The sequence below is a fragment of the Doryrhamphus excisus genome, linkage group LG6 (assembly GCF_037039965.1).
Source record: "Doryrhamphus excisus strain RoL-2023G ecotype Guam linkage group LG6, RoL_Dexc_Guam_v1.1, whole genome shotgun sequence".
NCBI classification, from domain to species: Eukaryota; Metazoa; Chordata; class Actinopteri; order Syngnathiformes; family Syngnathidae; genus Doryrhamphus; species Doryrhamphus excisus.
In genome coordinates, this window is record NC_136362.1 from 9,019,643 (window position 1) to 9,034,137 (window position 14,495).

General features: G+C 43.7%; 1 protein-coding gene across 1 annotated transcript; it reads left to right on the forward strand.

Moving 5' to 3' along the window:
• The first annotated feature begins 596 nt into the window (after positions 1-596).
• lrrcc1 (leucine rich repeat and coiled-coil centrosomal protein 1) lies at positions 597-14,374 on the forward strand. The gene is made up of 19 exons (XM_058069139.2): positions 597-895; positions 2,889-3,094; positions 3,159-3,224; positions 3,302-3,469; positions 5,397-5,548; positions 5,615-5,779; positions 6,244-6,410; positions 6,739-6,904; positions 6,996-7,144; positions 8,519-8,711; positions 8,841-8,980; positions 10,186-10,387; positions 10,461-10,646; positions 12,555-12,729; positions 12,904-13,067; positions 13,134-13,342; positions 13,429-13,566; positions 13,637-13,772; positions 14,210-14,374. The coding sequence occupies exons 1-19, from the start codon at positions 852-854 to the stop codon at positions 14,324-14,326; spliced, it is 2,943 nt and encodes a 980-aa protein (XP_057925122.2). The 5' UTR covers positions 597-851; the 3' UTR covers positions 14,327-14,374.
• The last annotated feature ends 121 nt before the right edge of the window (positions 14,375-14,495 follow it).

Here is a 14,495-nt window from a genome sequence, read left to right on the forward strand (position 1 = left end):
TTAAACAAAATCTTAATATTCTGAGAAAATAATCTTACATTTACGAGAAAAAACAGTTGTAAATATACAACAAAAATAAATATACAATAAAGTTGTAAATGTACAAGAAATTTGTGAGACAAAAGTCATACATCATACAAGAAAAAAAGCATACATTTACCAGAAAAAAGTTTTAAATTTACCAAATAGAGAAAAAAAAACTTGGAGAATTGCAGGAAGAAAGTTGTAAATTTACAAGAATAAAGTTTATGAGAAAACATTGACATTTAGGAAAACAGTTTACAATAATTTACGATAATTTCCAAGAAAAGAAATTAATTAACTCAAAATTACAAAACACAAGAAAACAAAACAATAATTAATAATAATTATTATTATTATAATTTAATAATAATTTAAGTTTAAATAAAGGAACTAAAGGAACCACGTGATGTACCGTAATTTAACTGAATGAAATAAAGCATAGCGTACCATACGAAACCAAAGTAAACAGAAGTAATAGGAGTTGACCTTAGTGGGCGGAGCCGGTGACCCATCCAGGAAGTGCCTCACCGTGACGTCACGTAAGCCGGAAGTGCGAATGTCAGAAGCGGCTAGTTCAACGCTGAACAAGCTCGACAAAACATCCAACTTGGAGACGACTCTTAGGGGATTAAATCGTTACATTCAATTCGTTAAATTGTTACAGACCATATAATTGGTTGTTTAGACCCTTCGTTTGAGTTCTCGACCGTATTGTGAGTATTGTTTTTTCAACTCCCCCCCCCCAAAACCGCCTGCTATTAAAGCAGCTGCTAGCTTGAAGTTTGCTGCAGTTTGTCTTTGTCTCGGAATCACAGTCAGTTCAAGTTATGGGAGAAAAGGAAATAAGTCTCATTGACAAGAATATTTCAAGGTAAGTCTTGAATTCCAATGATGGGAAGCTACTTTTAAGAAAGTAATAAGTCACAATATAGGAATTAGTCCTTCATAGATATTAATTAATTACCAGGGAGAGTATTAATTGCGTTACTTGGGATTTAGCATTGTTGTGACACGAGCCACCGCGATTAGGCGGAGGGTTGAGCTCGTGACGTGCGATTGTCGCGTTTCGTGTGACGTCACGTCGCTATAAACGCTATTACTAAAAAAAAACACAATTGAGGCCAAAATCAAAGTTAAATCATTGTTGGAACTGGGAAATATGAAATGTAGACACTTGGAACAATGGCCAAGACATGGAAGTGCTAGCTAAGCTAGCTAGCTTTTCCAATACACAAACATACTATGTGATGATTTTGATGGTTGAAACCCAGCCATTCTCTACCAGAACCCTAGGGGGCAGTGTTTTTTTTCTTGTTGACTAGTTATTTTGCTTCCTGTGTAGTACTGCTTAACCTTCCTCTTGTGTTAGATTTCTGGTATCATTTCTTATGTTAACGGGTCGGTTTTGACCCATGTATTAAATCAGCTATAAAATACACTAAAAACAATAAGTTACCATCAAATTTGCTTCTCAGAAAAAAAAAGTTGTAAATTCACAAGAATAATGTTGTTCACGTACAAAACAAAGTTGTACACTTACAAGAAAAAGTCAAACAAAGTCATAGATTTCTATATCACAGTATAACATGTAATATTTTGTCTTTTTTTATGTTCATGTAGAAAAAAATTCTCCTAAATGTATGCTTGTTTTGTATATTTTCACATTTATTATCAGATTTTTTTGTAAATGTACGACTTTATGTTCATAAATGTGCTACTTTTTTTCTTGTAAATTTCCAAATTATTTCTCGGAAATTCACGACTTGATTCTTGTACACAATTTTTTTTTTACGAGATTAAAGTCAGGAAAAAAAACAAGCAAAAAACAATAAGTTACCATCAAATTTGCTTCTCATGTCTTGGTTACCTTCTTAGGCTTTCTCATCCATGAAAATATTGGTTTTAATACTTTTGGTGAGGGCATGTAGGCCTTTTTTTTGTCACTATACTCCTCGATTTCAATTTCCAAAAATGGTAAAATGAACCTCAAAAGAATCATATTGATAAATTGAATTATTTTGTTACCTGGCTATTACTGAGAGCTATAGAACATATCTCTTAAATCAATTAGTTTTATTTATTTTCTCATTTTAGTATTAATCACGAAAGAAACATCTATGGTGTTGGGGTGAATTTTGACCCATATATATTAATGTCAAGAAAAGGTAGAAAAAGTTATTGTTTTCAGTTACAGAACTTTAGTATCAACTGAAATCAAAAAGCAGAACAGGTCCAGATCTTGGTTCACTGGACTTCTTGCCATTCTTTCCATGATCCAAATTGTAAATGTGAAATCAGCCAATCAAATGAGTGAATTCACCTCACACGTCTGGACTTTGTTTTTCTGCCGGTATATTGGAAAAGCGGTCAAAATGAGAATCCCCTGAAGTATACATGATGAGAAGAGGAGCTGGTTGTCATTGTGTTGGCTAATTGTACACTTATGATTTCAGTTTTGGCTCAAAATATTGCTTTATAGTCATATTATTATAACCGGGTCGAAACCGACCCTATCAATACAGTGGTCATAATTTCAACCAGACCATTTTAAAATGTAGTAAAAATTATTTTTTGGGTTTTATTTTGTTGAAATAGAGTTTTCTGACAAAGTCAAAAAGCCTTGATGCAATAAACAAATGTTATGTGATTCTTTTTATGCATTAAAATTAAAAAACACAAGAGGAGGGTTAATAAAGTGCCGCATTTAGCATCGTTGTAACACTTAAAATAGTAATTCATTAGATTACACATGACTGGAAAATGATGATTATTATTGTTAACGCTATTACTCCCAGCTAGCTATTGTGTTTTGTGCTTGTTTGACGATTGCGTTTTTGACGAAGGGGTCTCCTCTTGTCCTGTAGTTTGCTTACGGTTCCCTTTCATCCCTCTGCAACGTCCCTCATCCTGCACTGCAACAAGATCCCGAGGATCGAGGGCCTGACCTCGGCATGGCACCTGAGACACTTGGACCTTTCCTCCAACTGCATCTCCAAGATGGAGGGTCTCAGCGCTCTCACATCCTTGCGAACTTTGAATTTATCCTGCAACACAATAAGCAGGGCCGAGGGTGAGCCGCCCCGTTGCGTTGTCCAGTAAGTCTGTGTTTTAACAGCTTTTCCTCGCCATCGCAGGACTGGACGGACTTGTCAGTTTAACCCGATTGGATTTATCCTTCAATCAGATTAATGACCTTGCCGGTGAGTTGAATAGAAGCTTTTAAAGGAGCAATGTGACACATTGGGTTGTGTCGGCTCATACTGTACGTGTTCACCAGGTTTGTTGCATCTTCACGGCCCGGGAAGCAAGCTGAAGTACCTCAGTCTCCACAGCAACCACCTGGGCAGCATCGACCACCTCCTGCAGTGCCTGCTGGGATTGCAAGGTCTAAGAGAGCTCCTTTTGAGCCGAGACGGCAAAGATAACCCGCTGTGTCGGTCAGCAGGTGAGGCACTGACTGTCATTACGAATAAGATGATTCATGCCTGCTGCTGTACGTCCACAACAGTGGAAACACCACACACGCTCAACAGGGGCCTAGGAAGCACCCAAAAATGGCAGAAAATGGCAGTGTTTGAGGGCGCTGATTTTTGACAAAAAAACGTAAGGGGTTAGTGTGTCGTTTTTTTCTGTTTTTTTTTTCAACTTGCTTCTAATGTACTTTTATGGTCGAAAAAATAGAGTGGAAACATCACACACACTCTAAAGGGGCCTAAGAAGCATCCGAAAATGGCAGAAAATGCCAGTGTTTGAGGGCGCTGATTTTTGACAAAAAAACATATGTCGTTTTTTTCTGTTTTTTTCAACTTTCTTCTCATGCACTTTTCTGGTTGAAAAAATAGAGTGGAAACATCACACACACTCAAAAGGGGCCTAAGAAGCATCCAAAAATGGCAGAAAATGCCAGTGTTTGAGGGTGCTGATTTTTGACAAAAAAACGTAAGGGGTTAGTGTGTCGTTTTTTTCTGGGTTTTTTTTTCAACCTGCTTCTAATGTACTTTTATGGTCGAAAAAATAGAGTGGAAACATCACACACACTCAAAAGGGGCCTAAGAAGCATCCGAAAATGGCAGTGTGTTTGAGGGCGCTGATTTTTGACAAAAAAACGTAAGGGGTTAGTGTGTCGTTTTTTTCTGTTTTTTTTTTTCAACTTGCTTCTAATGTACTTTTATGGTCGAAAAAATAGAGTGGAAACATCACACACACTCAAAAGGGGCCTAAGAAGCATCCGAAAATGGCAGAAAATGCCAGTGTTTGAAGGCGCTGATTTTTGACAAAAAAACGTAAGGGGTTAGTATGTCGTTTTTTTCTGGTTTTTTTTTCAACTTGCTTCTAATGTACTTTTATGGTAAAAAAAAAAAAAACAGGGGAAACTTCTCACACACTCAACAGGGGCCCTAGAAGCACCCAAAAACGGCAGAAAATGCCAGTGTTTGAGGGTGCTGATTTTTGACAAAAAAACGTAAGGGGTTAGTATGTCGTTTTTTTCCGTTTTTTTTTTCAACTTGCTTCTAATGTACTTTTATGGTCGAAAAAATAGAGTGGAAACATCACACACACTCAAAGGGGGCCTAAGAAGCACCCAAAAACGGCATAAAATGGCGGTGTTTGAGGGAGCTGATTTTTGACGATAAACTCAACAGGGGCCCAGGAACCACCCAAAAATGGCATAAAATGGCGGTGTTTGAGGGAGCTGATTTTTGACAAAATGTCGTTTTTTTCTGGGATTTTTTCAACTTTCTTCTCATGCACTTTTCTGGTTGAAAAAAAGAGTGGAAACATCACACACACTCAAAAGGGGCCTAAGAAGCATCCAAAAATGGCAGAAAATGCCAGTGTTTGAGGGCGCTGATTTTTGACAAAAAAAAACATATGTCGTTTTTTTCTGTTTTTTTCAACTTGCTTCTAATGTACTTTTATGGTAAAAAAAACAGGGGAAACCTCATACACACTCAAAAGGGGCCTAAGAAGTATCAAAAAATGGCAGAGAATGCCAGTGTTTTGAGGGCGCTGATTTTTGACAAAAAAACGTAAGGGGTTAGTGTGTCGTTTTTTCCGTTTTTTTTTCAACATGTGGAATAGTCGGAATCGCCAAATTGGACAAGAAAAACGGAATTTACTGTACTAATCTGGCATCAATAATATTGTTATTTGGATCGGTCAGCCCACACTGAGTAAACAGTGGAACATCTCAGCCAACAACATACATACAGACAGGGCCATCTGGTGCTTCACATGTGAATTACACCTCTCATGACGATGAATGAAAAAAAGGTCTTAAAAAACATTATTCTTAACACCGTATCTTCAAACTGGTCCTTGTTTTTGATGATGCAAGTCATCTTTTGATGCTTTGGCTTGTTTTTGTGCAGGATATCGGGAGATGATCATGCAGTCGCTTCCTCAAGTGTTGGCTCTGGATGGCCTGGACTGGCAGGGGAATCTATGCCCCTCACAGGCTGACAGTCTGTGTGACATTCCTGGGCTGGAGAACTACATGGACCTCCTCTTCTCGTCAGACGCGGTGATTTCAACGACCTCTACATGTGTAGATGATGTTTTTTTTTTTTATTCATTTGTTCCTCCGTAGGACGCTCCTCTGGCCACACCGGGCATCAGTGCAGCTCTGGAGGTTCCAGCGGCTCCGCTCCACAGACAGCTCGCCCAGCACGTCCGCATCGTCGCTAATGATGGAGCACTTAACGAAGAACGGGTGAAGAAACTGGAGCAGCAGGTGTCCCGCCTCATTCTGCAGGTGCTCCGTTTCAAACACGACTTCTCCATTCAGACCTAAGTAACCAAATGTAGTTCCTTGCTTTATTAAGGCTACAAGATATTTTTTTACGATACTGTATACAAAATAATAGATCCAATTATCCATTTATGACTTACTAAAAATGATGGAAAAATTATCTCTCTCTGTTCTGTGCCTTCTAAAGATATTAAAACGGATCAAAAGAGGCAGCTCAGAATGCACGTAGAGACATGCGTGTTCATGTCTCACATTGTGATGATGGACAAAATTCCAAAAAAATATACTTTTCCTTTCAGCACAGACAAGTATTAGTCATAATAAGGAAAACTACATGTGGTAAAATTGTATTCTAACTGAATCATTATATTTTTTAATCTGACGACAGCTGGGATAGGCTCCAGCGACCCTCGTGAGGAAAAGCAGTAGAAAATGAATGAATGATTATATTTCCTTATTTAACTCAGGCTTCTGCAAGGCACAAGTCAGATCTCCCTAGCAAAAAACTACGGAAAGCTGGGAAGGATGCAGACCACACATCGGAGAGTGATTGCGACAGTGCCAAGGAAAACTGCGGGCGCCGCACTGGGATCCCAAAATATCGTAAAAGTGCAACGACAAGGAGATCAGACAGGTGATTTCTTTTTTTTTGGAGGCGATTAATGATCTTTTCCCCCCTGTCTGGTAGGGATTTATTTCTGCATATTTCCACCTCATTTAGCCCAGTTCACTCAATATCATCAGGTAGAGGAATTAATTTCCTTCCGAGACAAGAGAGGACGTCCTCCTGTGAGTAACGATCGTGTCACTTGGGTCAACTCCCTCATCTTACTTCATCAAAAAGCTAATAACTACTCAATTCCAAGTTAGATTACCTCACCAAGGACGAGGGTCCTGCTTTTTGGACTTTTTGGGGGCAAAACAACATCAAGGTTGCTTACCTGCTGCTGGTGTCTTTGCAGCGATCAGGAGAATCTCAAGCAGAAGAGTTCAAAGTCCGCTGTCAGGCCCAGGAGGTCCCTTTCCACGAGCAAAGCAGGCACAGTGGCGTCGGGGCTAACAAGGAGGGTGCCGCCGAGAGCTTCAAGCGACGTGAAATCCAAGTTCAGTGAGGAGGAAACCTACAGGGTACACAGTGGTGGGGGATGAAAGATCAATGGTGGCATGGAAACCTTCTTTTTCTTCTTTGTGACTCTCATTTCATCTGCTGTTTACTCAGGCTATAGTGGAGGAGCGCGACCAGGAGAGGGAGAGGCGCTGGAAGGCAGAGCAGGCTGTCGTCAAGCTCACAGAGGAACTGAAGTGCCTGAAGACCAAAGCCGGTGAGGAGAAAGACCTGCAGAGTTTGGCCATGCACACCACAGACAGGTATACCCTGCACACTCCCATGTAAAATCTGCACCCTTGCACACTCCCGTGTACACTCCTCCCTTTGCCACCCCACTTTCATGGCTCCAATCTATCACACTATGACCTCAATATTCATTCATTCATTCATTCATTTTCTACCGCTTTTCCTCACGAGGGTCACAAAGGTGCTGGAGCCTATCCCAGCTGTCTTCGGGCTAGAGGCGGTGTACACCCTGGACTGGTGGCCAGCCAATCACAGGGCACATATAGACAAACAACCATTCACACTCACATTCATACCTATGGACAATTTGGAGTCATGTTTTTGGAATGTGAAAACCCACGCATGCACGGGGAGAACATGCAAACTCCACACAGAGGTGGCCAAGGGTGGAATTGAACTCGTGTCTTCTAGCTGTGAGGCCTGCACACTAACCATTCGAACGCCGTGCAGCCTAAAAATATAATCATATTCATTTTCTACCGCTTTTCCTCACGAGGGTCGCGGGCGGTGCTGGAGCCTATCCCAGCTGTCTTCGGGCGAGAGGCGGGGTACACCCTGGACTGGTGGCCAGCCAATCACAGGGCACATATAGACAAACAACCATTCATACTCACATTCATACCTATGGACAATTTGGAGTCGCTAATTAACCTAGCATGTTTTTTGGAATGTGGGAGGAAACCGGAGTACCAGGAGAAAACCCACGCATGCACGGGGAGAACATGCAAACTCCACACAGAGATGACCGAGGGTGGAATTGAACTCGGGTCTCCTAGCTGTGAGGTCTAGGTGCCAAATGTGTAAATGTGTAAATATACCAGTGTACAGTGACAGTTATGATGTCGTCACTACCAACAGCACTAAATTCATCACATAGCAACTTGTCTGTGCTAATAAAAATGGCTCTGAATAAAGAGCATTAACCTGCACCATGGGCGGCACGGCGGTCTAGTGGTTAGCGTGCAGACCTCGCAGCTAGGAGACCAGGGTTCAATTCCACTCTCGGCCATCTCTGTGTTTGCATGTTCTCCCCGTGCATGCGTGGGTTTTCTCCGGGTACTCCGGTTTCCTCCCACATTCCAAAAACATGCTAGGTTAATTAGCGACTCCAAATTGTCCATAGGTATGAATGTGAGTGTGAATGGTTGTTTGTCTATATGTGCCCTGTGATTGGCTGGCGACCAGTCCGGGGTGTACCCCGCCTCTCGACCCAAGACAGCTGGGATAGGCTCCAGCACCCCCGCAACCCTCGTGAGGAAAAAGCGGTAGAAAATGAATGAAGGAGTGATTCCATCTGGCTGGGAGATCAATCTGTATTATGATGGCAATTAGATGCATATGTCACTGCAGAAGGTCACCATGCATGAACATACCGCATCTTCATCCAGGCTGAAAGACTTGTTGCTGAAGGAGCGATCGGGACGCTGTGAGCTCCAGACACGTGTGGAGGAGCTGCAGGGCAGGTGTGGGTCTCTGACGCAGCAGCTGCAACAGGCCCGCGGCGGCGAGGAGCAGCAAAGGAATTCACTGCGCAGACTGGAGGAGATCATCTCCCAGGGAGAGGCACGGCGGGCTCAAGAGGTGAGACATTTTGGACCGGGCTTCCAACTAGATGAGCGCTGAGGTTCATGCGGTCGTTCGTTGCCTTCTCATGGTGTTCCAGCAACACATGGTTCAGATTCGCTGCCCTCTTCCCGTCACTCCTTTCAGTTGAAGCGCCACCAGGAGCTGGAGAACAAGGCGGCGGCCCTGAAGCAGGAGTTAAACATCCAGAGAGCCAACGTGTGCCAGCACAGGGAAAAAGTGCAGCAGCTGCAGGAACTGCTGGCAAACAGAGAACAAGAGCACAGGTACTCCTCGGGGGTTCCTTTTCTTTGTCGTCTTTGTGTTTGTGTGGATATGTGGCCAACAGGTTCTGAAGAGTAACCACAAAAGGACAGTAAAAGCGACTATAGGGCTGTTATTTTATGTCTTGAGGGCTCTAATGATGTTACAACCATATTTAGAAGTCAGTAAATATGTTTTCTTAATTATGAAAATAGGAATCCTACCTCATGCAAATTCACTCATCACAGTCAGGTCTGGAACCAATTAACTGCGATAAACGAGGGACTACTGTATGTCTATATATTTTATATTATTCATTCATTCATTTTCTACCGCTTTTCCTTGCTGGAGCCTATCCCAGCTGTCTTTGGGCGAGAGGCGGGGTACACCCTGGACTGGTCGCCAACCAATCACAGGGCACATATAGACAAACAACCATTCACACTCACATTCATACCTATGGACAATCACCAATTAACCTAGCATGTTTTTGGAATGTGGGAGGAAACCGGAGTACCCGGAGAAAACGAGGGTGGATTTGAACCCTGGTCTCCTAGCTGTGAGGTCTGCACGCTAACCACTCGACAACCGTGCCGCCCTAGAATTGAACCAGGGTTCAATCCTACCCCCGGCCATCTCTGTGTGGAGTTTGCATGTTCTCCCCGTGCATGCGTGGGTTTTCTCCGGGTACTCCGATTTCCTCCCACATTCCCAAAAAAAAAACAAAAAAACATGCTAGGTCAATTAGCGACTCCAAATTGTCCATAGGTATGAATGTGAGTGTGAATGGTTGTTTGTCTATATGTGCCCTGCGATTGGCTGGCCACCAGTTCGGGGTGTACCCCGCCTCTCGTCCCAAGACAGCTAGGATAGGCTCCAGCACCCCTCGCAATCCTTGTGAGGAAAAAGCGGTAGAAAATTAATGAATATTATATATATATTATTACTATATATTCCATTATTGTTTTATTATTATAAGGCATATCCATCTTTTATGCTGCTTAATCCTCACTAGGGACGCGGGGGTATGCTGGAGCCAATCCCAGCTGACTTTGGGTGAGTGTCAGGGTAGACCCTGAACTGGTCACCAGCCAATCACAGGGTATACTGCATATAATAAATGATATGATTTCAATATAACTTGGGCTTCCCAACTCTACTCAGCCGAGTCTCCTAGTTTTAGCAGGCATTACAGGATATGTCAGTCATGTTGATGTTCTGTCCACAGGAAGCAGCTGGAGATGCGGCTCCAGCCGGGCGGGGCCGACTTCCTGGCAGCGGTGGCGAAAGAAGTGGCGTCCCAGATCCAAACGCACAATCAGAGGGAGTCGCAGCTGAAGGAGACGCTGGAGGAAGGCAAGCTCGCGTACGCAGCCCTGGAGAATGAATTCCGCATGGCGCTGACCATCGAGGCTGCGCGCTTCACTGAGGTCTGCCGTACACATGACCCCCCCTCCCCACGCCATACTGTCATCCTGGATGACTCATCCAGCGTTCTTGCAGGTGAAGAAGGCGTGTGATCAAATGAGCGCAGAGCTCTCGGAGCTCAGAGTGACGCTGGCTGACTCGCAGCTGAAGGAGAAGAAATCTGCCTCCCTGGTGCAGGATCTCACAGCCGTGGTCAAAGAGCAGAAGAGCCGCATTTCAGAGCTCGTCAAAGCCAAGAGGGACACCGTAACGGAGCTGAAGGTAGCGAACAGAACTCTCTCTCAGGCCAGTACGGAGGTGCTAATGCATGCTTTTATTTCCTGTCGCTTAGATCAGTGATTTTCAACCTTTTTTGAGCCACGGCACGTTTTTTTTACATTGGAAAAATCTTGTGGCACACCACTAACCAAAAATGTTACAAAATGTCACCATGACCTCACACGTGTATCAATAAGTCTATCGGAGGAACAAGCTAGGTGTTGCCACACGACCAATATTACATTGCTATGCCAGTCTTTACACCACAGACACTCCACAGTAGCCACGTTTTTACATGACCAGTTTTTCTCTTTCCAAATGACTTTTCGGGAAAAACAATGGTATCCATATAAAGGAATATTCCAATCTCTTGTCTACATGCGCCGTGAAAATCAACCAGAATAGTCAATAGGGCATGCCCAGTAAAACGTAAACATCAACATCACGTGATACTAGCTTCCCCGAGTTGTTCTTTCACTTGTTGGAATAACTCCGTATTGCCAGTTTTTCGTCTGTCTGGTCTTGGAATTTTGTTTGAATCAAAAACAAACTTTGCTTAGTCCAGTGCCGATTGCTGGCCTCCATTTTTAAAACTGAAGAACGTCTGGATCTGCGTGTTTACATCATATCTGAGCATGCGCTGAAAGAACGCACCCGGGATAAATTTAAACAGGAAAAGATCAAATTCAATCTTGCTAATATTTTATAATTAAACTCGGGACATGTTTTATATAGATATATATTTTCTTTTTTAATAAAACTGCACTTGTGAATAAAGTATAAAAGGGTTTAGATTCTGTTCCACAGATGGCGCTAAAGCACACAAAAGCTGCTTGCCAACCGCCAATAAACAACAGAAGAAGAAAAACACCACGAAGAAGAACGCACCCTGACAACTTTCCGTTTGAGCGGGTACAAGATACCTCAATCGGATTGGTTAAAGGAATATTCCAATATTCCATCCCTGTTCAAATATACCAAATGCAATTGGAATATTTGGGTCCATATATTCATGGCTATTGACATAATATTTGCAAATGATGATTAATCAATGTTAACTATAAAAAGTGATATTGGATAATTCCTCACGGCACACCTGACGGTTTCTCAAGGTACACTAGTGTGCTCGCGGCACAGTGGTTGAAAATCACTGGCTTAGATTACTGTAATGCCCTGCTCTCTGGTCTTCCCAAAAAAAAAAGTATTTTAAATCTCCAATTATTACAGAACTCAGCCGCACGCGTGCTGACGAGGACCAGAGGGCGGGAGCACATTACAACCAGTTTTAAAGTCGCTACATTGGTTCCCCGTCCCGCTTCAGGATCCATTTTAAGATTCTCTTACTGGTTTTTAAATGTCTTAACGGCGTTGCACCTTCTTATTTATCTGATCTGCTTTTACCATATCAACCCCCGCGGACCCTGCGGTCCTCCGGCACTGGCCTTGTAACAATACCAAAAACCCACGGTGAGGCAGCATTTAGCCACTATGGCCCCCACCCTGCCGGAGAACCTCAGGACTGTGGAGACTGTTGATATTTTTTTAAAAAAGATTAAAGACACACCTTTTTAATCAGGCTTTTAACTCATATTTTTTATCTCTTTAGTCCTATTTTATGCTCTTAGTTTTTAGCTTTTAACTCCAGTATTTCCTCAGGGGGGGGGTCATCCACATCATCCTTGGGTCCCTTCGACCCGGCCGGCTGGGCGTTCCTCTCCTTTTGATGTGGGGGTCCGCCCGTCTGTTAGAGTCGGGGGGGGGGGGCCCGGGTGTGGTAATTGTTTTTAATTCTGTAAAGCACTTTGTGTTGCATGTCTTTGCAGGAAAAGTGCTCTACAAATAAAGTTGATTTGATTTTCGAACGGGTAATGGCTTTTTTTTTTTTTAATACTGCGTATGTCTTTCTGACAGAGGCACGCTCACGCTCTGGAAGCTGAGCTGGATCAGGACCGTCACCTGGGCCTTCAGGTGGAGATGCTGAAGAAAGAGAAGGCGCGGCTGACGTCTCAGCTCACGGCGCAGGAGTCTGTCATGGAAGGCCTCAGGGCAGAGAGAAAGCTTTGGGGACAAGAGCTCGCTCAGCAAGGTGGGAGGACGCCACGATTGGGGCCCGGCACACATTTGCATGCATCTCTTTAGTTTGTACTGCCTTTCTTGTCCTGTCCATCTAGCAGGCGTGCATGGAGATGGAATGTAAACATGTGCAATAACAATAGATTTGCTGCATGTCATTACTGAGTCTTTCCAACATGTTTACCAGGAGCATCCCTAGCTCAGGACCGTGGCCGCCTAGAGGCCAGGGTAGAGGCGCTGGGCGCCGAGCTGGAGGCGCAGAAGAAGCAGACTGAGAGGGACAGTGACGCCCTCAGAATCAAAGGCAAAATCATGGAGGATCAAACGGAAACCATCCGCAAGCTCAAAGAGGTACAGGAAGTGAAGCTAATATGAGTACAAAACCTGGTCAACGGGCCATCATTCCGTGCTCTCCAGACCCTGCAGGAGCGTGAGGAGCTGATCCGCAATCTGCGCGAGGAGGAAGCTCAGGCCCAGAAGACGTTCCAGCTGCAGCTCCAGGAGGAAGCGTCTCGGCTTTCGGATATGAGAGAACGCGTGGAGCACCTCAGCCTACGCAAGGAGGAGCTGATGCAGCAGTTGGACGACAAGGAGGTAGAGATGGAGGAGGTGCAACGAGTTCACAGGTACATTTTTGCAGGCCAGGTAGACAAACGCACATGTGAGGCTGTTTTGTTCAGCAGCAGTGTTCTCCTCTCTTGGTTTTATTTAGCGAGGCCAGTCAAAAGTGGCAGGAGAAGGCTGACCTCCTGACTCAGCTGGAGAGCCAAGTGAAGCGCATGAAGGACAACTTTGACGTCAAGGAGCGCTCGCTCCTGGAAGAGAGAGACAAAGTGACGGAAGCGCACAGGTCCGTTGGCAAGCGGGGTTGCGGATGGGTCTGGTGACACATCATGTTTCACGATCGCGTCATCCCACAGAGCCGCGACGGAGAAGCTACGCTGCATGGACGACGCCTTTCAACTGCAGCTGGAGTCTCTGCAGGCCGCCCATCAAGCCGAGCTGCTTCAGCTGGCCAATGATAAGCACAGCCGGGTAGAAGCAGCCAATCGGAAGGTAACCTTCTGTGTTAGAAGTGGGGCACTTCCACCCTTTGTTAGGAGCGACTAAGTTATGTTGTGCAATTGACAATTAAAAAGGAGACAAGAGAAAGAATATAAATCGATATATCCATTATTCCACCCTCGGCCATCTCTGTGTGGAGTTTGCATGTTCTCCCCGTGCATGCGTGGGTTTTTTCCGGGTACTCCGGTTTCCTCCCACATTCCAAAAACATGCTAGGTTAATTAGCGACTCCAAATTGTCCATAGGTATGAATGTGAGTGTGAATGGTTGTTTGTCTATATGTGCCCTGTGATTGGCTGGCCACCAGTCCAGGGTGTACCCCGCCTCTCGCCCAAGGACTAACGCTTTTTCTTACGAGGAAAATGAATGGATGAATGAATATCCATTATAGGGTTTGACTGCTTTTGTGTTTGTGTTGTTTACCTCAGGTGTTTGAAGTGGAGGAGGAGATGCGTCAACTGCTGCTGGAGACGGAAGCTAACAAGAGAATCACGGAGGAGAAAATGAAACGTCTTACAAGTGCACTCAAAGACTTCAGCTCATGAATTCAATTTCACATATGGCCATATTTGGAGTAAATGTTAAAATTTTAAAATGTCTATTTTTTTAATAAGTTCTTAAAGTAAATTATATTGCATTAATTATCATTTTGAATGTTCATTCATTCATTTTCTACCACTTTTCCTCACAAGGGTCGCGGGGGTCTGCTGGAGC

What these genes read in the sequence shown, in the direction of transcription:
- lrrcc1 (XM_058069139.2), top strand. Translation starts at nt 852, where the DNA reads ATGGGAGAAAAGGAAATAAGTCTCATTGACAAGAATATTTCAAG. An exon ending in AAAGTGACGGAAGCGCACAG is followed by an intron (nt 13,567 to 13,636) that starts GTCCGTTGGCAA and finishes GTCATCCCACAG; the next exon opens with AGCCGCGACGGAGAAGCTAC. An exon ending in TAGAAGCAGCCAATCGGAAG is followed by an intron (nt 13,773 to 14,209) that starts GTAACCTTCTGT and finishes TGTTTACCTCAG; the next exon opens with GTGTTTGAAGTGGAGGAGGA.